Here is a 26,657-nt window from a genome sequence, read left to right on the forward strand (position 1 = left end):
TTTCACTTTTTAAAACTTTTTTTTCCTTTTTGAGAGAGAGACAACCTCCATAGTAAAACTTAGTGGGAAAAAAGCTCGAATTAAAGTCATTTGACAACCAACTTGGCTTCCAACAAGTGAACAAGTAATGGCCTCTTTGCAGAGTGAGTTGCTAAACTCTGCCTGGAAGCACAACAAAATGGTTTTCCACACCTGGTTACTCACATGTTCACCAACTATTTTCTCCCTATCTAATTATAAAAATGAGGAGGCCAGTAATAACACATTTTTAAAGTCACTGAAGAGCTGAGCTCAGCTTTCAGTTCAGATGGCTTCAGTTCTTTCTCTCTCTCTCTCTCCCTCTCTCTCTCCCCCCTGCCGCCAGCACCTTTTTACTCCCCCACATTCACCAGACGGTCCGTAACATCATGCGCAGCCATCCAAGCTGTGGGTCCTCAGTAGTGCAGGGAGACGAGCTTCCGCATCCATCTATGAAACAGTGGACTCTGGTTCCTTCGGGGCCCATTCTCTCTTCTGAACTTACTGCCAAAGAGCAAATCCTTTACCTGGGTCTAGTGGAAATTAACATGCCCAAGTGCCTGGGCCATCGCGTCCCCAGACATGCAACCAGGAATAGTCAAGATGAACCAAACATGGGAAAGAAGCTCTCATCAGTCCACGTACTGGGTCCTTCCTAAATAAGGTATGTCGACAGATTGTATTATCCGTCCTGCAGTGCGTTCTTCAAAAATGACAATCTGCAGAAGAGAGGGATATATAAAGCTCCTTCATACAAAGGCTGAGTTACTTTAAATATTTTTAGGAGGAAAAGGCATACGATCACAGCAGGGGAAGGAAGCGTCACTTAAAGAGATCAATCAATATGAGTCTGAACAGTAACTGTGATTCTTCTTCAGCACCACATGATGCAGAAAATGAACCAGCATCAAATCAGGTTTGTCTTGATTTTGAACTTGATGCAGTGCTTTGAAGTTTAACTGCCATCCTCGTCATGTCTTAATGGTTGTCAGAGCCACAGTCAGCTTTAGAGCAGCACCTTCCCTAATTTTCACAGATCTTAGGAGATAACAGTCTCCTTCCTCTCTATTGCACTGGTTTTCAGCTAGAGATAGGTAATTAATACACTGTATATGTCTAGCTCGTTGGGACATGACTTAGGGCAGGATCTTTAATAATACAAACAAGCAAAGAGAAATCCCACCAAAGCCTCTCACCTCATTGCTCCCTTTCCATAACCAGGGGCCAGGAAGGTAGAGTGTTTCCTGAGGTCCAATTTTCCAGTAGCGGCCCAGGTTCTGACCATTGACAAACACAACTCCTTTTTCCCAGCCCTAGAATCAAGACAGTACACAGAATTACTGATGCAGCTGTATTGCCTAGTTAGCATCCCCACAGGAAACGAAGTCTACTTTCACACTTGCATTCTCTCAGGCCACTTTCTGCAGGTTTTCTGCTTGCTTTCCCTGTGCAACTCCCTGAAGCCATGAACATTTCGGTAAGCCCTGTTGAACAGGCGTTATCCTTAATGTACTAATTAAAAGGATAAAGCTTTCAAAAATGTGCAATTCATGATTCATACTTGTACAGGGAACTTCATCCTTTTGAACAGACATATCTTTATTTCTTCCCAAGCACAGAGTGTCTCCCCTCACCTGTTTCCCAGGTGACGGAAATACTGTGTTGCTACTGACTAGCATCATTTACAACAAAGCGTAAATGGAAAAGTGAGCAGTACAATAATGATTGGCATGAACCTTGACTCTAAGGGAGTGAAATCGGAGGAGGAAGTTTAGTAATACTTAATATCTCATCTTAAGTTCTATGCAAGAGCAGCGATCTTCCACAGAAGGAAGATGTGAACGCTAACTCTCATGCCATGTCGACAAAGAAGTGACTCTTTCCATATCATATTGAGGAGGCAGGGATAAAACTAGTGCCTCCTCTATTTTTTGTGCCCATTACTCCTCTGCAACTAGAAAAGAAATAGCATTTGTATGTCACTAAAAAAAGACTAACTGTTCATTAGTGGCTTTGCAGGGTCAGTATTGCACATGTTTTCTCATCAGGACCACTACAGACTGAACAGAATTACCTGCCAGCTTGAGAAGACTTCTGTACTCTCAAAATAATTCTCTTTCTCCAAGAAAAAAAACAGGACTTGCCTGTAGCTTCAAGAAAGTGTCCTGTGGCTGATGCTCTATCCAAAGCCTTCCGCGAAAAAAAGCTGGACCAACAAAGTAATCTGGGACTGCACTCCATCCAGCAGTATGTCGTAAGCTGTAAGAGAATGACAAATGTAAGAGAACCAAACACAGCAGGGAAGCACCAGGCAGCACTGAGAGACACAACACTGCTCTCAAGATCATTCCAAACCGCTGCTTACAATGGCGAATGGATGTTGTTACAACAAGGTTGCTATTTCCTTGCATGCCTGAAATGTCAAGCAGTTGCTTTCTAGTGGTAAGGCCTAAAGGTAATATTCTTCATGCTGCAAAGGGATGAAGTGTTTATCTCCTGTAAACATTCAAGGCAAGCACCTAGCTGATCTCTCCCCTTCACTTAAGTGTACTGGTGGTACATGTCTCAGTCTTCATTATCCTATGCTTGCCGCATCACTCATAGGCCAATCTCTGGTACAAGAAAAGGATATAGGGGGCTATCACCATCTTTAATACTTTATAGCAACGTAAAAAACTCTGCTTCATGTTGGCTGCTGAAGTGCCCATCCTCCTTCAGATACGACAGTGCCACAGTGCAAGCTTTAAATGCATGTGGCTTGCACAGGCTGAAGGAAAACCTGCAGAATTGGTAGGATTCAAAACAGACATTCCTGCCCATGTTCCTATCGAGGAAGGATAGGAAAAACATCCTTGCAAGTTTGCAGTAATTAGGGGCAATCTGGCATTATTTCTTACCTGTGGCAACAATTTGGGAGCAGGGGACAAACAGAAGAGAAAATAAGGACTGTAGAAGTCCCACAGAAGCCTTGAGCTTCTGTCAGAACATGTTCCTTCTGACCCTTACGAACTGCATCTCTTGGATTCAGGGAAGTTATTGATCCAGTGCAGCTTGACTGCTACTGAATTATTCAACTAAAAGCCTACGACAATTCCTTTCGCAATACCATGCGCTCCATCCTCCTACGCAGTGACTGTAAGCTGATTGTGTTTCATTGCTACTGGTAAATTGCCAGTAACCGATGGTAGTGTTGACTAATCTTGCTTTTGTTTGGGCATGGCAGTTCACTTGTTTTAATGTTCCTCACTGGAAACATTCTTCTAAAACCCTGCAGTCAAAGGTTATGCAAGTTACCCCATCAATAAGAATCCTTCAAGTAGCCCCCCAGCACCTGTTAAGATTGTCCTTAGAAATTTCAAAATGTAGATTTTTTTTCTTTAAAAGCCATTTCAGTTTAACATGGCCTCTCTCTTCTTCCTACACAAAATGGGAGCTGTGACATCTTGGGGGATGCACACATGTTACCTCCTGGTATTAACAACATAACTGAAAACAGTCTCTCTGGATTGTGGCCAGAGTCCATAGGGCATCTGTTGCCTTAACGTTTGCTAAGGTTTTCTGTATCTACTAACAGAGGCTCCTTGACTTACCCCTGCTAGATTTCTTTTTCAGTCTCTCTTGAATTAAAGCAAAATAACTTGAAAGAGAGGAAGCCATCTGGACTTGTTAATGTACTATTAGTAGCTTCCTAGAATTAATCCGTCCCTTGCGAGTTTCAATTACTAAATATATCAGCCATATTGCTAATTTCAAGAAAGACACAAACTTCTCCAACATGTGGGTGTGTGGGGACCCACCCCTTTGGGTAAGCCATGCTTTTACCTACCCAATCTAAACCTGCTGTACAGGCTGGGAGAAAGTCTTTAAATCCTGCACAGTGGGAATACATTTCACCCCTAAATAATGGTATGGGTAAAGTGGCAGCATTTTCTGCGCTATTTTGGGCAAAGGTATCAGCAAGCAACTTATCAGCGCAAAAATCCACCTACCTACTTTTACCTTGTGTTGCCTTTCTGATACATTTAACTGCTACCTATTAGATTTTGTACTGCTGGTAAACAGTTGGTTTCAAATGAGGAAGAAAAAAATTTTAAATCCCACAAACCTTTTCATGAAGCCCGGTTTCATCTCCAAACTGTAAATCTTGAAGTTCCTCAAGGGGGTTTTATTCAAGAAGACATCACCAATTAAGCCTGCAAGAGCAATGGGGGTAATGAAGAGTTGAAAAACAGCTAAAGCTGATAGATTTTCCTATTTGAATGCGAGGAACAGCAGGAGATGGAAAGCAGCCACATTCTGCAATGGAATTAGAGTCCATATGGTCCCCATTGCTCATCCAGATTGAGTGGGGAACATTACTAGACTTTGGCCTCTCAACTCTCTCCTTTGCTTCAACTCACCAAGCCGTTAAACACCCTCCAAGCAGAAAACATTGTTGGCACATGCAGCAGCTGGGGTCTTGTTATTGTTGTTTTTTAGTTAGCGGTCCATGTATAGATTTTTTTAAAGCAGTAGATCAGTTACTTCTCTAATAGGCACAGCAAAATATAACATGGGCAAGCACTAACGTCCAGTGCTGATCCAGTGCTTTTCATCCAAGGATCTTAAGACACCTTAATAAGTAATTTAGCTTTAGCACTCTCTTGTTAGATAAAGTTATTCTCCATGTAGCAGGCAAAGCCTGGGTCCTAATCCAGCCTCCTAATTACAGGACTGCAGTTGAGACTGCCTAAGCAGCGCAGAGGCTTTATGCACCTCTTCTGCAGTAAAATAAAATTAGTGCAGTCACGTGCCTAACTCCATTAGTCTATTTTGTATAGTTTTTGCATACAGTTCCCCACTAAAATAGAATCCTGGGGTTTTGACCTCTCCCAGCTCCACAATTGTGTGTGATAGACTTGAACATTTTAGTAAATTCTGCTCAACAGGATGCAATTCATTCCTCCTGATATTGTATGAGTTTTTAAATGTTGTGATCCTCCAATATCAAACCCCCAGGGGAAAACACAGATTAAAAAAGCTATTTTCCTTCTCTCCCTGTGAAGTAACATGCTCACAGAGCAAGAGAAAGGGTACCCTAACATCACCTAGCAAATCTAGAGCAGAGTAAGATTCATTGATGGCCTTGGGTTTAGTGGTACCCCTATAAAATAAGAAGCCTTAACGCAAGCCATCAAGCAGCCAGAACTTTTCATCTACGATCACTGCAGACAGGGGGTGATGAACTGTGTTTTTTAACAAGTTCCCTCCGTCATACCATTTCCCACCGACTCCCAGATGGTAGTCTTGGCTAGCACTATGATAGCTGTATTGGGTCTTCAGTTTGGTTCTGTGTAAAGCACACAAGAAAGACAGTTCTACAGTGTTTAAACTCAGAGGACAGTTTGAGAACAAAGAACTCAACTTACCTTTCCTCTGTTCGTTCAATGCCAGGCCATAATTGACGCGACCGCGGTTCTCTACCAAGAGCCTTAGCTGCCTGAATCCCTGTAAAAAAAAAAAAACCACAGAAGGAAGAGCATCAGCTGGACCAGTGCGCAGCATGTGCTGTATCAGCCATAATGCTTGGTTAACAGAGGTCAGTAGAGCTGTTTAAGAGGGGAGGTGGCACCAATACATTTGGCAGTTGCAATTTATCTGTTTAAAGTTCTGGATTATGTGACAGAACAGTGTCCCCATATCTTTCAGCTACTGCAAATAGTTATGCCACTGAGGAACTCCTCAGCCTTTTCATAAAAGTTTTCTTTTTTTTTTCTGCTGAATTTTTAAGTACCATTTTGATATCGCCCACAGAGCCAGAAATGGAGTTTGACATAGTACAGGCTTATGTCATATAGCTCTCCCACAAGTCATAAGAACAACTAGTATATCCACCCACTCACCTACTCCTAGGAGCCATGCACAGCGCTGTTGACATGCATTCAATCAATATACTAGTCTTACTGCCAACTTCTGCCAGGGTAAGGCTACACTCAGAGCTAAAGAGAGACATTCCCCCTCATTTCATTTGAGACTCAAAAGGTGCAAAAGCTCCGAACCCCCCCTTAAAACCTGCTTTGTGCTAAGGAAGATGAAGCCTACACAGACTTAATCTGCACAAACAGGGTACCGGTACTCGATGTCTACAGTTGTGGCTGTGGCAGGAAGGCTGGCAAATTTTGTGCAGCAAGGACTACAATGACTTGAATTTTCTCCATGGAAAAGTGTTCAAAAAACTACTTCTCAATCACAAATAGTAACTTGGCAGTGAAATCACACTCTATTTCACTAGTGAAGTAGTATCTAATTAGGGTATAACAACTGTTCCCTGTGTCAGGCTACCGTGCCAGCTAGTTAAATGGATTAGGTGGGGGGTGCCTTCTTGAGAGCTATGCCTCTTTAGCGGTCTTGGTTCTGTTACCCACATACTATTGCTGTGAGCAATCTCCAAGTAGTTACCTGTCCTTCAGGAAGGGAGAGCTCCACTGTGTTGTAGTCCAGCTCACCAACATACATGGTGTTAACAAACACCTGCAGAACAGAGCACAAGAGAGGAGAGCAACTTCTCATCAATTATTCTATAATCATGTGTTGCATAGGGTACTGAAGTTGTATTTGGGGAGGAAATTGTCTCTACTTGAAACTAGAACTCAGCATCCCTAACTGTGTCACTGATTCAGTCTAGGTGGGGAAAAAAAAATCACAACATTTCTCAGAACATTCAATATTCTGATGTTTAAAGATATTATAAGTTTTAGTAGACTGGAACCTCAAGCTGATTTACAGATGATAAGGGTTGGGGCTTAGCTGAGAACGGAAAAGAGTGAATCACACTTCTAATCTAGAACTTCACATTTTCCTTCACTGTTGACGCATTTCCTGCCTAGCTGCCAACACCAAAGCATTTACATCTGACTGAAGTTAGTCACAGTTGCCCTCTGCTCCTTACCTGTGCTCGGTCACGGACATGATCCCTTGAATGCAGATGTCCACCACCAAATATGACAGTCTCGTACAGCACATATCCATACGACTGCCCACTGCTATCGTTTAGATGCAGATTCTCCATGTTAATAGGAAACTCTGACTTAATGGGCTGCAAAGGAGAAACAAATTTAATGGCAGAAGTGGCCTCTCAGCATCGACAGGCCACACAGAGGCAATTCATTTAAGATAGGTGTTCCACTCTGCCACAGGTTACATTTACCCTGTAAGCCTCCAGAGGTCTGTTCCAACCTGATTTACCTTATGACTATGAAAGCTACAGCAATGAAGACAAGGTACTAGAAAAGGGAGCCAAGGACTTGCAAAACTGGAACTCCAAGAGAACAGAAGCAGCAGTAAAAAAGGTGAGATCAAAGATTTGCCTCCTTTGCATATCCTTGACAAAACATTCCTCAACCTTATCCTCATGGGATAACAAGCCAGTGCACTAATCGCCTTTTCCACCTAAGAGGTGATGCCTTCTAGTACTGAGATGCATTAAAATTGGTAGTACTACCTGTAAAAGAGATGGTAACGCATCCCAGAGAGAGATATATTGATGCAACAGGATTGCACCATATGATGCCTTGCTTTCAATCATGGGAGGGAGAGGAAGAGGCTGGCCTGTGATGCAAAAAGAAAGAGAAAGATGGAACAACTATTTCAGATGCAAAAAGCCAACACAGATTTAAGGCTCCTCCAGACCTCCTTTGGTCCTCCCTCCCATCTTGTGGAAAAAGCACCCAGCCAGGCAACCAACCAGAGTCACAGGGCTCCAGCAGAAGGGCCAGGTTATACAAGTCTCTGATTTAACACTGTAGGTAGAACAGTATTTTGGTTCTTGGATTTATAATTACCAATGATCATGCTGAAGAGTTGTCGGAGCTTGAAAAATTTGGATGTATAGTCTCCAGCCTCTGTCAGCACAGCGTCGTAATCTGAAAAAGAAGCACATATGTTTTAAAAAACATACAGCAGCTCTGGGACAGCCTTCATCTACACTGTCATCAAAGAAGTAAAAGCCCAAGACACAATTTTCTTGGCAGTGTCTATATTATGGAAACCTGTACACTTTTATCTGTGTGAATGTAGCTAGACAACCATAGAGTTGCTTAATTTGGAGAAGAGCCACTCACCGAGGAGCAACATACTTTCAGAGATCTAATTTGCATGTATGCAGAATTTCACACAGGATAAAGTCAAGAATTAACAATTTTAACAAAGGGCTGTTGGGCTGAAAAGAGCTTTACGGTACAATTTGAGTTGGTAAAGTTAAAAAACAGAACTGTATCTTGGATCACCATCTTTCCCTAGAAAGAAGAGCCAGCATGGAGATAACATGAAGCAAAGTCATCATCTGTGACTTCTATTCCCAGTTCAGAATGAGGGGATCCTCCACATCCTGGAATGGGTCTGGAAATAGGAAACACTAATGTAAGCCCCCTTTTAGACAGGCATTTGCTTCTGAGCTATGTTCCAACTCATCTCTCCATGACAGAGTGGTCGTACTGATCATTTCTCAATGCTTCTGTCAACTGTAACTAGCCCAAAGGGTAGTCTGAGCTGCACTCTCCCAATAGGTGCACAGGCAAGGCAGTGAAAGAAAACTCACCATAACTGGTGACATCTGACTTGTATTCATCAGCCTCCAAAGCACCGTTCATGAAGCCAAAGTTGGTGCCTCCGTGAAACATGTAGAGATTGATGGATGCTCCTAATTTGAGGATGCTTGCTACAGTATTCACCATTTCTGTAAAGGAAGGGCAGTGCCAGGAAGGCCACAGACCAAGAAGCTAGGCTAACACTCTTCCAGTAATTCAAAGTAGACACAAACATTCTGGTCCTTGTCAGTCAGTCACGCCTGTGTAATTACAGTGATTTGTATTGTGATTTGTATTTTGCCCTCAGTAAGGGTAGCACGTCTACTGACATATCGGGACATATTAATACATTCAAATATACCTCTCCTATAGGTGAAAAAGGGTAAAGCTCCTGTACTTGAGCAGGAATTTTGCTTTTAAGCAGAAGAGTTGTAAGGACTACTCAATCAGACTCCTAAACTCAACACACTAATGACCCAGTTACAAAGACAACTGCAGGAGGATGAGAGAGTCATTAAAATAGCTCTTTTTTCACTGTACTTTAGATGCCCTGGAGGTTCTGGGGTTGTTGGGTTTTTTTTTAGTACTAGTGTTCCTTCCTAATGAGCTTTTAAATGAGAAAAAACCTGATACTTTTCAGAAGGTGCTATACTTGCAAGAGGCTGAAGTTCACCATATTCCCACAAAAGGTAAAATAATCCTTTCTTAATGAGGAGTGTTTATTCACTAGACAACTAATGCCATTATGATGGAGGTTTCACAAAACTTGTGACATTTTTACAAAATACAAATAAAGTCTTCACAGGATTTAGATTAGCTCAGGAGGTGGAACAGATGATTTAAATCACTGGGCTGCATTTTTAAAATCAACCTAGAGTAGCACGAGGCCTTAGGACACATTGACACTAATATCTTAAGATGTTTGGCTCTCTGCACACCCCATAGAGTCCCTCTTCGAGAAATAAAAAGAGATTATTTTTTTTTTTTAAAAAGAGCTGCTGTTTACTAACACTACTAAAGAAAATCCAAGGCACAGCAATGTGACCCACTCACTGAGAGATTATTCATTTACAAAGACTCACACTAAGCAAAGGTTACAGCAGGAAAGGAAATTTGAAAATGTTGTATGTCATTTTTCCGTGACTGTTTGCCGAGCAATAAACCCCCCTATCTAGAAGAACAGTATATGGTGCTCACCGTCTGCATCAAAGACATAGTGAGGGCCTCCCCAGTTATCAAACCATCCGGTCCAATACTCCATCACCATCTTTGGCTGATCTCTCTGTACCAAAACAAAACCAAAGAGTTCAAATGGAGACAGGGCAGTCTTGCACTCATCCCTGTCTTCTAGAGAAGTGTTGTTCAAATGCAGTTTGGTGACATGGTTTACAAGAGTGTTTGCCTCTCAAGTTGGCATAAAAAAAAGCAGCTAAGGAGCTCTGAACAAGTGAGGAACAAGATGCTGTGGGCCAGCAATGCCCAGAACTGGCAAGCAAAGCAGAGAAGTACTCTGCTAGGCACAAAGCAAAAACCACGGCACACAATCAGGCGATACCAAACAGTTCTGGATGTTGTTGTTTGGTAGAGCTGCAGCACTGTTTAGCTTCTGCTAGAAATACACATTTATAAATGTCTGCTTATCAGCTACGCCACTGCCAGCTGCGAGTTTGCAGGTGCACTGCAGCCCATGCTTGCCAAGGTAGGAACTGCAGACCTTAGCGGCTTAATGCCTTTTTAATGCCGCATATGGTGTTGGCAGGGAAGAATTAGCCTTTGCAGGAATTAGGTCTTCATTAAAAAGGCTCTGCACACAGAGCAATTGCTTCCCATTTGTCACCACTTGCCAGCGCCCTTAGCTCCCGTAGAATTCCACCCGGCCCCATCACACCGGACAGGACAACATGTGCTCAGCCTGGCTGGCACTCACTCCTCATGGTATTTATTTCAAGTCAAGGCAATTTTGCCCTTTATTTGATAGGGGCTTCATCTGATACCACATGAAATGGCCAAGGTAAGTGGCATTAAAGAAACTCGTGTTTCATTAGGAGAAAACAACTGCGGGTGCCTGTAATAATCTAATTGTTCCAGGTTCAGACCAGCTCTTGGAAATACATATAATCAATCCATCCCCAGTAAACTAGTCAAAGAAGGAGTTTTATCACCCTCTGGAATGAGAGATAATAACAAGGAAAAGATAACATAGCTTCATAATCCTTACAAATATGAATGACAGGCTTCCTATCTTGTAATTATTAAGTGTGGCAAAGGAGGAGCTGCTTTTTTTAAGCCATATTGCATTTGTGTATTCAGTTGGTGGGGAAGGTGCCGCCTTCTGTTCATTTGCAGGGTTTGGGGAATTTTGTAAGACCTAAAGAAGGTGAAAGCACATGCAGCAGAGCCTCTTTTGCCTGTACAAGACCAAAAACCAAATTAAAGTGGTAGGATTCAACTTTCAGCATGCCAGCAGCAAGGTTTCCTTTCACAGTCCAGGCAAAAGCCAAGGGAAGAGATCAGAAGAGAATTGATCAAGGCCTGGGGCACATGTCAGTTGTTCACATCTTTCCAGGCTGGCATTTTGAACAAGCAGATCAACAGGGAAAGAAGAGGACAGAGGATGCAAAGGGAGAGAGAACTTGTCACTAAAAACCAAAACCTGTTATTCCCTCACTATTCCCTCATCACATAATCAAGATGGTTTTTGCATCAAGTGTTCATTAGGCAATTCCCTACCCTTGATTCACATCTCTGACAGCACAGGGTGTTAAAGACGCTCAAGCGACACGCTAATTTGAATGCTTTTCTGCAGCGAGCACTGTTAAATGCCAGGTAGGCTGGGCTGCGGAGAAGGCAGGAAGAACCTGGGACTGCGCTGTGTGGAAGGTGTTTTGTGAAGTTACTGCGGAAGCGTATCTGAAATCAAAGTGTTCCTCTGATCGGTTCTGCTGCAGGTCCTAGCAGAAATAGGACTAAATGCCAATGGAGTGGAGCCAATACTCTCTTCTGCACAGCATGCCATTAATACAACTTCACATATCTACACTGAATATGAGGTATTGGAGATGACTGAAACACCCATCACAGTGTACCCTCAAAGAACTGCAGCAGATCAGCAGCCAGCATTTGAAGACTACAGTTTTCAAACATGCTCTTGACAGCATCCACAGCATCAGGGTAAAAGAGTTTGGGAAAAAGACGACTGAACTTCAAGAGCGAGGTCTGACAATTGCAAAGTAGGATGCTACTGGGTATCAACGCTTGAACGTGTGAAGAAATCTAACCCCTAACAGCTAAACACAGGCCACAGGGCACAGCTGAATGGAAAGCCTTTAAGAAGATGCTGGATAACAGCATACTTAAAACCTCCTTCACTTTCCAGAGAAATCATCTTATGATTACTTTGTATTTTCACTGATTCCAGAAGGATTTGGCCTAATGAGAAGGAAGCCCAAACATTTGTTCAAAAAAAGCCCCAAACGAACACACAAAACCAAAACAGACTATTGATGCTTCATTTCTAATGCTGTCCAGGAAAATCTAGATGAAAAAGTTTTTTTGCATCTTACCTGTACTGTGTCGAGATATTTCAGTAGCCCGGGTTCCAGTTTCTGAAAGTTAACAGTGGCCAGTGCTATTGGGAAAAGAAAAAGTTTTTATTAATTTAGACATGTACAAAATGCCTAGGGGACCACCTCCTTAGGCATCAGCCCAGCACAAGCTCAGGGGGAACTGGAACATCTTCTGAACCACCAATACAACCTCCTCGGAAATTTCCCATCAAAGTCTTCACTTAGTATGCAGAATCTAACTGGACCGCAGCACACAGTGGAATACTTGCAGGCCATCTTTTTAGCTCTAACGTTCAGAGATAGTAGAAAGAGAGAGCATCAGAGCAGCTCATGGGGTGTCACAAGCTTTAATTAGAGGCTGTAAAGCACTTGGAGATCCTCAGATAAAAGGCACCACATAAAGGCAAACTTATTATTAGACAGTCATATCTGGATGCCACACTGATCTCCCAGGCTTTAGCTGCAGGAATCGCTACCCAGGCAATATCTTACAGCTTGTCATGTCTGTGGGGGTGGGTGAGAGAAACCACAGCACAAGTGAACCAGATAGAAATTGTAATTGGAAGACTTATCTGTGCTTCTGCCCTGTGCAGCATGTGGGAACCGGCAACGAGTTTGTGTGTGCTGCATGTATAGCAAAAGTCGCTGCATGATCTTCAGGCACTGGAGTGGGAAGACCTGTCTGCAAGAGCTGATGCATTAGAAGACACTAATCTGGTATCAGTGTCCCAGCCCCTGGTACGTGTTTGAACCATTTTCATACTTTTCTAGCCTTCGGTCACACTGATGGTGTTTCTCCCAAGAAACTTTGAAAATGCAGGAGCAATGATATGATTCTGTATTAAAAATTGACTTCTTACAAGAGAGCTGGTATCAAATCCAGCCCCAGTTGTGTCAGACAGTAGCACTTCAAAGAGAATATTTACAGAAGCAAAAGCTCACTTTTCACTATTTATACCTTGATTTTAATAGGCTGACCTATGTAGTGCGCTGAGCTGAAGAATTTGGCACAGGCAAACATGGTGGGAGAATAAAATAAAACGTGGATTTAGCATTGATGTAATACATTAGTTGGCAATCCTGAAGGTGAACATGCCCAGTTCTGCTCTTCATGCAGATTAACAGCACACCATTGAAAATGGTGTAAAGGTGTGGAGAACCACTCCCCAAAGCCTTATTCATCCTTTCCACAGTAGGTGGTTTTCACATACACACAGCTTTCCACCATGGTGCTTCAGTCATGGTCTGGAGGGAATCCGGAGGTTTTATTTTGTCACCCATCAGCTCCCAGAAGGGCTGTACCAGGTCAGATTAGAGCCACCCGCCTTAGGATTCTTGCCACTGACTGTGCCCGTGAAGGGAGAAGGATTGCATGAGCTGCGCAGGTACTCTGAGACTGACCGAGATATTTTCCGTACAGCATGGGACATCCCACTATACCTATGAGCATGAAGGGACCCACAACAACAAAAGCTTTCCTCCTCATCCCCTGAAAATGTGCTGCAACCACTGAATAAGGGCTACGATGCTGTAGTCTCAGGTCCTTCTACAACAGTCTTCTCCACAGAGCACCACACTGACTGCTCCTGGCATTAACGGGAGCCTACAAATGCTCCTTGGAAAGAAAACGGTACACCACTGATGAACAGAATAAACAAAATCACAGAATCACTGCACTGATTTTCAACTCCAGTATGGAGTCTTGTCTCTATTTTCTTATGCATTTCTACAGTGGATTTTGTTCTCCCTCCTTTAGCACTTTCATAACCACCTTGCTGCTATACTGCTTTGAGCCCTAGTTATTCCACGCATCTGATTACTTGACATGTTGACTTTAATGAGCAGATTGTTATGACATCTAAGAGGCAAATTGGTATCAAAGAGCTCTCAGCATGCAACATGCTGGAAAAGATAACTCCAAACAAGGACGAGCTCTGAGGCAGTAAACACTCCCACAGAAGATGGTGAGGGCTAGACAGGCATTTCCACACCAGCCCTTCTGCATGTCAGCTTGCTGGCAGGGAGAGAGTGACTCTATGTGGTCAAGGCTGAAAACTGCTGCACACCAAAAAAATACAATTGAGAAGACCACCATACTGGTGAAGGCCCATAGACTTCAGAGTTACTGAATTCGTCCCTCTCATACTGTCATATAAAAACAAGAGGAGGAAAAAAGAGGAGGGAAAAGTCTTTCCCTTTAATCATCTCCATGCCTGAGATTAGAAAATTAACAGCATTTACGACTGAGTGATGACAGGAGCGCTCAAAGACTGCACCCTGCAAACACTTCATTCAGGGAAGCAATTACTACTCAGGCAGGCAACTGGCAGAAACACAGGACTGATCAGAGGCCAAGTACATAGTAAATCTCAGCTGAACTGGATCTGGAAATCTGAAAATCAGTATCACACTATGCCCCAAACAGTCAGATTTAGGGCACAGTGAAACTCAAACAGCTGTACCTCCATTTCTTCACAGTGAAAAGCAGGAGGGGTGCTAAGCAGCATTTTTAAACACTTAATAGAATAACATTTTTTAAAAGGGAAAGGGAATATGGACATCGTTTTGCATTATGCACATCTGATACCCTCCTTTACCTACCTACCAAAGGCTGCACACCCCAGATGAAGCTCGCTGAGAAGACAGGGCTGCCCTGCGAACCACTGCTAAACTTACAGAATGTTAGATTTCAGAATCAAGGTTTTGATGGACTTTCTTCTTCTCTTTTCAATTGCAAAACAGATATGTTAAGAATAAGTTATTACTATTAGTAATCGCCGAGGTACTTGTTTAATATATATACAAATGAAGCAATAAGAAGTAGTATTTTCAGCCTTTTAATCTGGTGGAAACAACATGAAGAAATCTCTTGACTAACCTCATTGGGAAGTACAGATGCCCAATACTAGACAGAAGGCAGCAAGGTATTTAGTCTGCACACACTTAATGTCCTTGAAAGCAGAGAGGCTGCCTCCCCTTGGAGCAATCCTGCTATGACTGTGTTACACCTTATGTTGAAAAAACCATGCTAAACCTTTCTAGGAAGGGACTGGGTTTATTCTGTGTTTATACCATCCAGCTAAGGGCGTCCCTCCTCTGTGGCTGAAGCTCCTACCACAAACAGAATACAGTTAATGGGTGCAGCTTAGTGAATGAAGCGTACTGCTCTCATTCAGAGGCTACGTTTTATCAGCTGCCCCAGACAAAGAACACAGTCTTACCTTGCTCTCATACAAGCACATACCTCCTTCCACTAAGCCAAATGACAACCCGTTCTTGTTGTCCGAGGTCATTAACAGTTCCACAATCCCTCTGTTTAACAGGGCCTAAATTAAAAAGAGGAAAAGCCATTGTGTTAACAGCCTGAGTTTAGTATTTGTCAGGATATTAAAGCATTAAAGGACATTATCACCTTCTCTGGGGATAGCTTGAAACTGGTAGTGGCTTGGCAAGAAATACTATTCCTGTGACATCTCCCATTCCTCCTGAAGCTTCCCTGCCTACTTTTTCCAGCTTAAAGACAACTGAAAAATCTTATTTTGTTTTAGAAAGCTGGGTTGGTTTCTCACTGATGCATCAAACTTCAGGATTTTATCTTCTTCTTCTGAGATCAGTTTAATAAATAGCTTCGCTGCTTTCCATCAAAAGAGGGCTTCAGGTGGAAGAAGAAAAAGAAAAGCAGCTCACCCTGTCTGACTGTCTAACAATGGAAGCTGAAAGGAAAAAATAGCTGGTTTGCCAGTGAATGCCATCACAGGACTACCTATGTTCTTGAATAGTCAAGTCTGAATGAATTTACTGGTTCTTCAATATCGCACCACTGTATGAAATGGCACTCTAAGGTTTTTAAAATGCATATGCACACACAAGGTTCTTCCCATTAGGATTGCTCTCTTACAGGTCTTTTTTTACAGAACAGTGGCTGATGTTTGCAGGAGAGATTAGGAAATCCTAGTTGCAAATTAACCCCTTTTCACTGTACCTGCATTGGAAGTCACTCCTTCAGCTTCAAGGAGCTTTGAAAACAAGCCTTCAGTCTCTTAATTCTAAATTACTAACTGTAAAATGGTGATAAAGACACATCAGCTCACACAGGAGTTACCTGTGTCACGTGCACCAACTAGTTAATGTCTGCTGTGTGTCTAAAGAAGCCTTTGTGTATTGCACGTGCCTGCACACCCTGTGCACAAAGAGTAGACTTGAGCATTACACACAGTCTACATTAGAGAAGCATTACAACGCAGAGTTTAAAGACAAACCCAATTCAGAGTTAAGACAACCTGGTTAGTTTATCAACCTATCATCACTAAATCGATACCTGAACAGATGCTGGTATCTGACAAAATTCAGCTACTGAGGGAACCGGAATTTCTAACAAATGTTATTGAGGTAATTCTTTGAGCACTGCATTAATGCTAAGTTTCTTCCCCTTGTTTTGAATATAAGTGCAAAATGGAGAAACGGCAGAGAGCTGCCACACATTGAAATGCATTAGAGGATTTCAGGGTGCGGCAGAGAAACCAGGAATAGAAACAGGGTCTGAGGCAGAGACAGGTGTGTGCTCAGCTAATCCCAGCTCACGGCCTGTGTGGGGAGGGAGGTGTCAATACACCCTTTCATGGCCTTCACGTTTTGGAAGGCAAAGGCACTGCACCCAAAAGAGTGAGCTAAGGACAGGGATTTCAGGTTTTGTGTGAGTTGTGGGGGTTTTCTTAATGGGTATATTAATTCCAGGAAGATTGCAACATTGGCATATATGCTAGATGGAGATGTGAATTAATCAACTTGCCACATTCAAAGCTCAAGCGCCAAACCAGAACAAAGACTAGGAGCTCCACCTCACATTAGAACACACTCCAAGCAAAAAAGAAGCCCTGCAAATCCTGCTTTCCCACATTTTCATCTTTAACCACTATAATATACTTCCTCAGATGTAAGTTGCACACAATACCAGAATATGACAAAACAGCACTGCAGAAATACACCCACAGGCCTGGCAAGGAAATCTGTTCTGACAAGTCTGTGAAACATCACAAGCTCTTTCGTCACTGAGATATGGAAAAGCAAGCACGCTGTTCAGACACAACAGAGTCTCTATGCCCCATTCGTTTAGGGCTCTGAAAGCCACTTGCTTATATGCATGCCACTGGTGGGACACAGGGAGGGAAACTATGTAGATATAACAGACAATTTTGACATTAGCAGTTCAGATTGGCCATTAACTCTTTAACTTGTTCATATGTACACTTCATATTTAACCTTCTAAGCAATGTTAAATCACTCCACGAGATGGAGTTAGTGCAGGAGCAGGCACCACTCTAAGCAGATTAGGACTCCTGCCACGTGATTTATTTTGTTGAAGAGCCTCTGTATACCTTGAGCAATAGGACAACCTGAGCCAGAGCTAACCTCAGGGTGCTCAGGGCAAAGCTGGGGCACCCAAAGGGTTTCAGAAGGATCTGATAATCCTGTAGCAGAAGAGCAGGGAACATACGATTTATAGCACACACACACCACTGGATGGGTGACCTCTCTCAGGTGCAGCAACACTTTTAAGCATTCAGTGAGAAGAAATTAAACAACGAACCTTGTAAGACATACTGCAGATCTTGTTAACTGTCTGCCTTGCAATTGTACTGGGGGCAAATGAACAGGTGTTAGATCCACCAGGATAACCTGGCCTCCTCGAGCACTGGGCAGCTCTTCATCATTCATGTCAGGGGCAGCAGCCGCGGCACAGTCTAGTCTCCGTTTGACAACGGTAAGGGAGGCATTAGGCAAATTAACCTGCCTGATGCTGAGCTCCAGATTACACAAGTTTAGGAGTGTCCTGGTGGCTTGTTCACATAAACCTTCCTCCCAGGCAAGTCAACAAAGAGAAACCTTTCTCTAATGTCGTCTAAGAGAAGCAAAACAGGACCAGCAGGAGACAGCTTCTTCAAGGCCAGCTATGTATTACAGATATTGCCCCATTTCCCTATCACCCTCTTCTCTGGAAGACATAAGAACACAGGCTTATCAGTATTGAGAGGGTCATACGCCATCTCTTCCACTCCAGGAAGAAACATCAAGGGAAATACAGCTGGATTATGCACTGACGCTTTCCAGGGTTTCTGAAGCCATGCTCAAAAGTTATTCAGAAGAAAGAAAATACTCTAAGGAAGGTGGTTTATGAGAGAGATTCACCATAGAAACAAGTAAATGTGCCAACATTACCATTTTAACATAGGTCATGTAGTTTGGGTCTTTGGCGTAGGAACCATATTCATTCTCCACTTGCACTGCAATGATGGGACCTCCTTTCTTGTACTGTTGGGAGAAAAAGGGAGAAGTTGTTCATCGTGATTTCTAATCAGAGGGACCGAAATCACAGTGGCACTGGCTTGCAGGAAAGATGCACGAGTCTCAGACGGACTCAAGTCCACCCTCTCATCCTCCCAAAGTCTATGCATAACCAAATGGCTAGATCCGGAGAGCTGACGCAGACAACTGCAGTCCATACTGGTTCCTAAAGCGAAGCTGGTAGATTTGTTGCTTCAACCTGCTGCCATTACACACAGCTCACACTCATCTGTGCAGACAGTCCCCACTTGTGGACAGAGAGGGTAATGGATTGTACTTGCCTGAAGAGGGACAACAATAGGCATTAGATGATCAAAATACGCATCCACAGCTTCTATGAAGCCCTTGTACGTTGTCCTCAGTTGCATCTCTGGGTCTTGCAGCAGCCAGCTGTGAGAAAAGCAGCACACAGAATCTATTAGAGTCTCCCGTCCAGTCACGGCTGCCAGAGGTAACACCACCCACCGACATGAAGTCACATCTTGGGCAGGAATCATTGATCTTTCTGTGTCACTTGGCTAAGCCTGCAGTGCAGCTACGGACAGCATCGTGAGTCAGTGAATGACACCATGTGAGGCTATCTACCACTCACGCTTTTAAATGAGTCCAGACTGCAATTGCCAAGCTGTTCCCCTTCTTTTTGTCCTGTATTTTGGGCCTCAGCTCATTTGATTAACTTTCCCAATAAGATTTCAAGGGCTAAACTTACCACTCTAAAGGTTACTCTGGAATTCCCTGCATCCCCAAGGGCACTCTACAACCAAGTGCTCCCTCATAAAACCCCAATCATCGCTCAAAACAAAGCTTCTGGTAATTGTTCCCATGGTTTCCACTGCTGGTTTACAAGACTTAGTTCGCTGGTTTGGGGTTAACGCAGAAAGGGGCAATTTGTTTAAGAGCAGAACAATGTAGTGCTATAACAATTTAAGCAGAGTGAGCTTGTACCTTCCTTGTCTCTGCAAAAGGAGGCATTAACTAATAGTGCTTCCAGAGGTCTGGAAGACTCAACTCCTGTATGCTATATGCAGCTCAGTGGGCTTACAAAATCATCGCCTCTTTATCTGTTAAATGAGAACAGTACTGTTGCTCTTTATCAGAATCTTCTATCTGTCTGATAAAAAAATACATGGGTGATGTGGCAACAACTGAAAATATATGCACGTCTCATAATCTGATGTAGAGCTAGGTACTGCCTCTGGTCACAAGTAGCCATGCTCTCGTGAGTAAGTCCCTGACACACCTTCGCAGTTCTGCACCTGAACTCTCTGATGCCAAAGGCAGGGCATTCTGAAAAATGAAAAGATTAAAAGAAATAATCCCCAAATTTTGTGTCTCCACTGAGGTTTATGCTCTGTGAAGGTAAGGAAAACAACTGGTATGTAACCTGGCACTGGTTCCACTGGGATCTAGTAACCAGGCAAGTCTCAATGCTGACGTACTCAACTCGGCTCTCAAAGCCTCTTACCAGCAAGCTGTGTGCTTTAGGAGAAAATACAACAGGAGGTTGGAAGAGTTATGGGTCTTTATTACTGCCAGCCATATAATACATATGTTCTAGTAGGACTTTTAAAATGGACCTGAGATGAAGCAAATCCTTACATCAAGCTGCAAATACTACTATTCATATTATACAGTCAAGTTGCAACAGCAATAGAAGATGGGTTTCCCCAATTCTATTTTGTTGCTGTAACCATTATGCCATAACACAGTTGTTATTATTTTAAAGAATAACCACTCAAAAAAAATTCTGGTTCCAGGCTTACTATCTGTACTGCTTAGGAGAGCTCAATAACATAACGAGTATTCACCTGCTTTGGGGACACAGAAAATAAATATTCCCATCTAACAGCCTGCCATTCTAAATCTTTGAAGGAGGCTCAACTCTTTGATCAGGGGCTTTGGGGTTTTTTTTCCACAGTCCCAAACACTTGCCTCAGCTGAGCTATTTACACACTTACCTGGGCAGACCACCAAGGTCCCATTCAGAGCAGATATAAGGCCCAGGACGCAGAATCACCCACAGTCCATTTTTAGCTGCCAGTGAAAGGAAGGCCCTAGAGATCCAGACAGCGTAATTATTGTCTGACTGCAGAATCCCTACTCCATGCACTCCTAATACACCAATCACCATGAAATTTAGGTACCAGAACCAGAAGAGAATTGCTTGATGAAGCAACTATACTGGATTGATACTAAACCTGTAAGTTCCCAGGACTCCAGAAAGCAGGGGAAGGAATGAGAGTCTCCATTGCCTGATCAAGGTACGGGCTTCGCTTCAGAAGCTGGAAATGACATCTTCATCCAGAACCGCCACGCACACCCTCCCCTCAAAACAGGAGTATTTAATAATAGAGCTGTCTGTACCACATACTCTAGATCCAGGTTTCGACTGAAGTCAAACTTCCCTCTTTCTTGTTCATGAAGGTTCCACGGCACATACCTGAAATGCAGAGTTAGGGTGGTGGAGGTGAAGAGCTGAAGAGGGCATTGCATTTGTGAATCACAGAAAAAAACTATGCACTCCCTTTGTTAGTCAGTAACAGATCCAGAGATTACTGCATGTACACAAGTGTCTGTTTACATGTTATTTGTGCCTTTCTTTCATTTTTCTGACAAGTCCTTACTTTATTGCACTCTTTCCCTGTACTCTGCAATAGCTGAGTTTCTCAAGACTGTCAAATGTGGTATCTCTCTAGGTATATCTTTCATTCTCCAAACTAGAGTGATTTCTAAATCACAGCTGTGATGAATGGCCATTTCAGAGCCTGACCCTGCCTCATCGGGTCAGCATTAAGAAGGCACTTTCCCAGTACGTCTGACAGACGTCTGTTCCAGTCGGTATTTGAGGATACTGCAGTGTGTGATGGTTAAAGAAAACCTGAGTCCCCATTACTCTTTTCTGTGTCTTTTCTCGTAATAACAAGTACAGAAAGACATTGTTATGGCCCACTGGAATTAACGACAAAGTCCCACCAACTACTATGGAAGAGGGGAGAGGCCGTGAGGTACACATGACAGAGCCTAGGGAGTGAGGACACTTACGTCGTGAGGGTGTTTAAGCCACATGCTTTCATCTTAAGCATGCGGTCTTCCCAGTATTCCCTGGGGACTCGGAAATAGTGCATTGAACCTCCAAATATGCGGAAAGGCATGCCTTCCAGGAGGAACTGAGAGTTTTCTGTCTGCAAGCCTAGGGTCCTCCCCCATAACCGCAGCGGGATCAGCTCACTCCAGTTAAACCTAGAAGAGGAAGAGAGACATATGAGCATCCAGTCTCTAGTAAAGAAATCTGTGCTCATTGTAAAGAAATCTGTCCCCCTAAGAGAAGCTGCTCATTTCACCCTACCTGGCAGGATGAGCTCTGACCTTCCTACTTCTTAAGTAAACCATGCTCTTTGTCATATAGAGCATATAGATTTTTCATAAGACTATAAAACAGATGGAAGATCTGCCCAAGATGTGTATTTGAATATTCATTTCGCTAGTAGCTTCCATCCTGAATGCCCCAAGCCACTCTGCCATACTCTACAACTGAAATGTAGCACTACGCAGGCAGAGATCATGAAACCACCTTGCTGAAAATACAAGATGGGCACATTTTCACTTGATACTAGCAAACACTTTCATAACTTATGGAATATAAGATCTCCCTGTTTTGCAGTAGGACGACATACGCTGGCTGATTTCCAGATCCTCGCTCCAGCAGCGGCTGCATTTCAGTATTGCTACCCCGAATGTCTTGTGGTCTCTGATACCTTCCAACTCCATGCATGGAAAAAATAAAGAACCTTCACCTGTTCACTGTGAACGGAGAACCTTTTCCTTAATTTAAAGAAATCCCCTGGATTATATTCATCACTCAGGAAAGACTAAGTCAGCTGTCATCACAAACTTACCTCTGCCCGGATCACTGCTTATATTAAGTCCTTAATACGTTATTTGCCAAAAGAACCAGAGCAAAGGAGATACCAGGTTCCACAGCACTTACCAGCCTGAGTACTCATGCTATCACAGCTCCATTCAGGTTGGTTCCTGCATGCAAGAAACTACTTCCTATTGCCTTACATGGCTCCCCAGTTCATTTTGGCTGAACCAAGAAAACATGTTATCAACTAGTCCAGATCCAAAGCGGTTACACTGCCTCCATCAGACCATCCCAGTTCCACAACTCTGAATACACAAGAGTTAGACAATAGCAGCTTGTTCCCCTGAGACATTATCACAGCCAGATGCGAGGGATGAATTCTTGTCTCAAGAAAGCAAGAGTGACCCACACATTTGAGAGAAATGTCACATTCGGAGAAGAAGGAAATACCTAAGCCTCCGGCTGTTTTCTAGACTACGTGTAGAGCGAGTATTAGCAGAGGGTGAGGACTCCTCAGAACTCGTGGCTTACAGGGATTGTTAACCAGGAGTCTGCAGCGATTACCTGTCCTCCGACACAAGACAAGGAGACTACAAAGGAACTAAATCTAAGACTTCCAGGATACTGCACGGGCTGGCTGACAAGCACAGAGGGTACCTGTGTAGCACAGCATTCTCACAGGGCTCTGAAACAACCGGCAGCAGGCATGGGTAATACCTGGAAAAGGAAGTCTAGATTAGACATTCACTGCCTTCAGTCAAGGAGCACTTGCGTGCATTTATTGTCAAACCATTTACAAAAAAATAGTGCTGAGCAAGGAGATAGTAACGTATCCCATTCAGAATGTGGTGCAGTAATAACAGAGCTTTTATGAAGGTAGCACAGCTCAAAGTAGGAGAAATAAGCACGGAATACCTAACTGCCATATTTAAAGGGTGACTGCCTGAATAGGAACAGGATCAAAACTGCTCATCTACACAAGAAACTAGGTACAGCCAGAGAATGATGACGTGAGGCTAGGAAACGGCAGCATTGCTCCCAAGGAATGACACTGAATTTTACCAGCAGGGGAGGTGGTTCTCAATCCACACACAGGATATCCTATGGCTACCTGCCCCTCTATTCTGCTAGAACTACGTCTTGCACAGATTGCAACTTCTGCAAATCAGATCCCAAAACAGCGTCTATATCTACTTCTATTGCTTGGTGGCAAACCTGAAGCGGAAAGCTCAAAGGACTCTGGAGATGCAAAGCTCCAATTTTTAAAGATTAAGTTGGAAAAAACTTAAGTTTCCAATCTGTTTCTGAGCTAGGTAAAGCCCCAAATTACCCCTGCACACAACACTACCGCTAACTGCCACTGGTGCCAGAATGAAGGCTGTACTCAGGAAGCATACATAGCCAGGTAAAAATAAACAAATCACTTAAGCTCATCTTCTTAATCCTGGGCATAACTTAGTTGGCAAGTTTCCATCAAGCTTCCTACCTTAAAACTCACTGGCTCCAGTGTTCTTTCTTACCAAGAAGGACTGGTAGGAAGCTTCCAGGCCCCCAATATTTTCAACATATTATCCTGGATATCCTGAAACCCACATCCCTCACTTGGATCTGTTCAAGTGACTTCTGAAAAAAACGTCTGTGACTCAGCAGAGCTTCATCCTGTTACCCTGAGCGGGATTTCCACAGCTCAAAGCCCACCTGGGCTCTGTGCTTCCTCTTGAGAGCAATGTATAGCTCCCAGTGGATTTTTTCCTCACTTCTATAATGGCAGCACAGGTTGCAAAGAATCTTTTTTTGTCTTTGCTAAGGGTTACTGGCCTACTTTGTCCCTCTGTAGCCGTTTCCTCCCTGCTTCAGGGAAGTCTTTTTTTGCCAAAAAAATAGCATTAGATTACCAAGTTCTCCTAGAACAGCAGCTTTGAAATTGGGTTGGACAAGTTAGTCCTTAACGAAACGATCTGTCTTTGTAAGACGTAAGTTGAAGTGCAAAACACTCCAAGCGGAACAGGAAAGGCAGTTAACTGCTAACCCAGGCAGCTATGCTAAGGCATTCATGCCTGTAAAACAAAAACCCAGCTGAAGTCCTCTCTGCATGAGATAAGAGATTTAGCTTTGGTATTGGTCTACTACATACCCAGAACAGTTGGGAGAAAAAGCTAACGGAAAAGAAAAAGAAAGTCAAAACAGGGGAAAAAGCATGGAGACCATGAGCTTGCTTTGCCAATACTAAAGGACGCGCTTCAGAGGACAAGGGACTTTACAGTTAATCCATAAACCCTACTCAGACCTGCCTCAGAGGGCTTTGCTGTTTATTCCGGGCTTCCTCTGGCCAGGGGAAAGTGAAAGCTTTGAGTTGCCTTCACTCACACCTCGCTGTCTTGCGGCAACTGAGGTCCTATGTCGGTCGAACAAGCCCCAGGTGCACACTGAACATGGCTGGGATAATGATCGCTGCGTTCTGTAGTGCAGTTTATTCTCAGGTGACCTGGGCCACGGAGAAAAACACTGGGTACCAATGGATACGGTGTTTTATAGATACACTCTTATGGGAGACAGACGTCGGTGCTTTTATCAGGTATCGGTTTGCAATAATCCTCTGCTAGGAACGCCTGTGGCACAAACCCAAGACCAGCTGTAAAAGAATTTTGCTTCTAATTATGCAAAGGTTTATCAAAGCTTTTCTATAGCTTTGAGGATCGGGTAACTTCCTATTATGAATTTAAGAGCCCATTATAAAATATCCAGGTTATAAAAAGGATCTGAGCGGTAATAAATAACCACATCTTCCCTCACGGGGACGCAGAGCAGAAAGAACCAGACCCAGAACAGGCTGGAGTGAGAGCGAAACAACGCTCTGGTGCGAGCACGTCGGAGACACCCGTGGCAGCTTCAGAGATGGGTTAGATCTGATGGAGCGATTGATTTGCAAGCGTGCATCATCCGTCAGAGTGGCGATGATGTAAAGCCTTACGAGAGCCAAGGTCGGCAGCATTAGCCTACTGTAGAACCTGATTTATGGCACTGGCAATCGGTCTTTCCTTATCCGTTACTTTTTATGAAAGACAAGAAGTTGTGTATATTACGTGTAACATTTATTTAAAGCTTTAAAATCACTTCTACATGGAGGTAGCATTACTCCCTCCGGTCCTTCCCACGCTCCCGTCCTGCGGGAGGAATACTCTCTGTCGGTGATGGATGGGGAGCAGCGCGCTGTCTTTCTCTATGTATTCTGGTAACACAAGATGTTTTGATTGCATCGAGCCTGGGTCTCCGTAAATTAATTTTCCAGGCAGCGAGAGGGAAGCACAAGGTTAATTACCGTCTTCCCCGGAAAAAGAGCCCCCGATTTCCATTCAAGCCCCGTTGCTCTCAACAGCGAACACAAGTCACGGCGGCAGGCCTGCGCTCAGAAGCGCAGCGGGGCACCGGCAGCCGTGCAAGCCCGCTGCCCGCCCTACCCCTGCCGCTCCGGGGAGCCCGCACGCCGCCCCGCTGTCCCCTTCCCCGCCACCGGGGCGCGACCCCCGCCACCCCCGCGGCGCGCCGGGGGCGTGCCGGCTCTCACCTGCGCAGCAGCAGCCACAGCACGAAGATGAGGAGCGCGACGCTCCCGAGCCGGCGCTGCCGCCGCCCGCCACACGGCCACATGGCGGCCCACCGCCGCCACCGCCGCGGCCCCGGCCCCGGCCCCGGCCCCGGCCCCGGCCCCGGCCCGCCGGCCCCGCCGCCGCGGCCCCCGCCGCCGCCGCCGCGCTCCGCCCCCTGGCCCCTCCGGCGCCACCGATTGGCCGTCGCCCGCCCGCCCGTAAGGTGGGGCGAGGGCGCGCGGCGCTGCGGGCTGGCGGCGCTGGTGCCAGTCATGAGGCGGCGGGGCCGGCCGGGCCTGCTCGGCAGCAGCGGGGCCGGGGGGGGGCGCGGACCCCGCGGACCCCCACACACACACCCCGGCGTCGGAGTGGCCCTGTGCTCGCCCCGGGCCAGCGCCGAGACCCCTTCCTCGCCGCCGGGTGGCCGTTACCGCCGTCTCGCTGAGGTAACGGCCTGGGGCGCGGCAGCAGTCGCCGCCGCCGCCCTGTCCCCTCAGGCCGCCTCCCGCCCTGCCCCTGCCCGCCGCCGCGGGCATCCCGGGGAGGCGGGAGGCGGCTCCGAGCCCCGCGGGCCGGGCCCCCGCCACGGGGGCGGCTCTCCTGCTCGGGGAGAGGGTCTCACCGGCCCCGCCGGGGACCTCGCCGCGGGCAGGCGGCTGTTTCTGTCTGAGGCGTGAGTGCTCATGCTTTAAACTGCCCTCGCCGCCCTGCCAGA

At 44.7% G+C, this 26,657-nt stretch overlaps 1 protein-coding gene across 1 annotated transcript; it reads right to left on the minus strand.

Moving 5' to 3' along the window:
• LOC127025818 (beta-galactosidase-1-like protein 2) lies at window positions 1–26,003 on the minus strand. Its single transcript, XM_050910942.1, has 20 exons — window positions 25,921–26,003; window positions 23,013–23,072; window positions 21,533–21,730; window positions 20,862–20,930; window positions 20,449–20,544; window positions 18,772–18,880; window positions 18,365–18,457; window positions 15,393–15,474; window positions 12,146–12,210; window positions 9,780–9,864; window positions 8,594–8,731; window positions 7,839–7,919; window positions 7,499–7,605; window positions 6,947–7,093; window positions 6,457–6,528; window positions 5,427–5,505; window positions 4,124–4,211; window positions 2,163–2,277; window positions 1,215–1,331; window positions 1–737 (listed from the first exon to the last, which is right to left on the minus strand). The coding sequence occupies exons 1-20, from the start codon at window positions 26,001–26,003 to the stop codon at window positions 651–653; spliced, it is 1,971 nt and encodes a 656-aa protein (XP_050766899.1). The 3' UTR covers window positions 1–650.
• Window positions 26,004–26,657: the final 654 nt, after the last annotated feature.

This window comes from Gymnogyps californianus, chromosome 25, assembly GCF_018139145.2.
Source record: "Gymnogyps californianus isolate 813 chromosome 25, ASM1813914v2, whole genome shotgun sequence".
Classification (NCBI taxonomy): domain Eukaryota; kingdom Metazoa; phylum Chordata; class Aves; order Accipitriformes; family Cathartidae; genus Gymnogyps; species Gymnogyps californianus.

Coding starts and splice junctions, on each gene's coding strand:
- LOC127025818 (XM_050910942.1), bottom strand. CDS start 26,003: ATGTGGCCGTGTGGCGGGCGGCGGCAGCGCCGGCTCGGGAGCGTCGCG. Junction 20,931..21,532: donor GGCTTAAACACCCTCACGAC/GTAAGTGTCCTC, acceptor TCTGCATTTCAG/GTATGTGCCGTGGAACCTTC. Junction 20,545..20,861: donor AGTCGAAACCTGGATCTAGA/GTATGTGGTACA, acceptor CTGGATCTCTAG/GGCCTTCCTTTCACTGGCAG.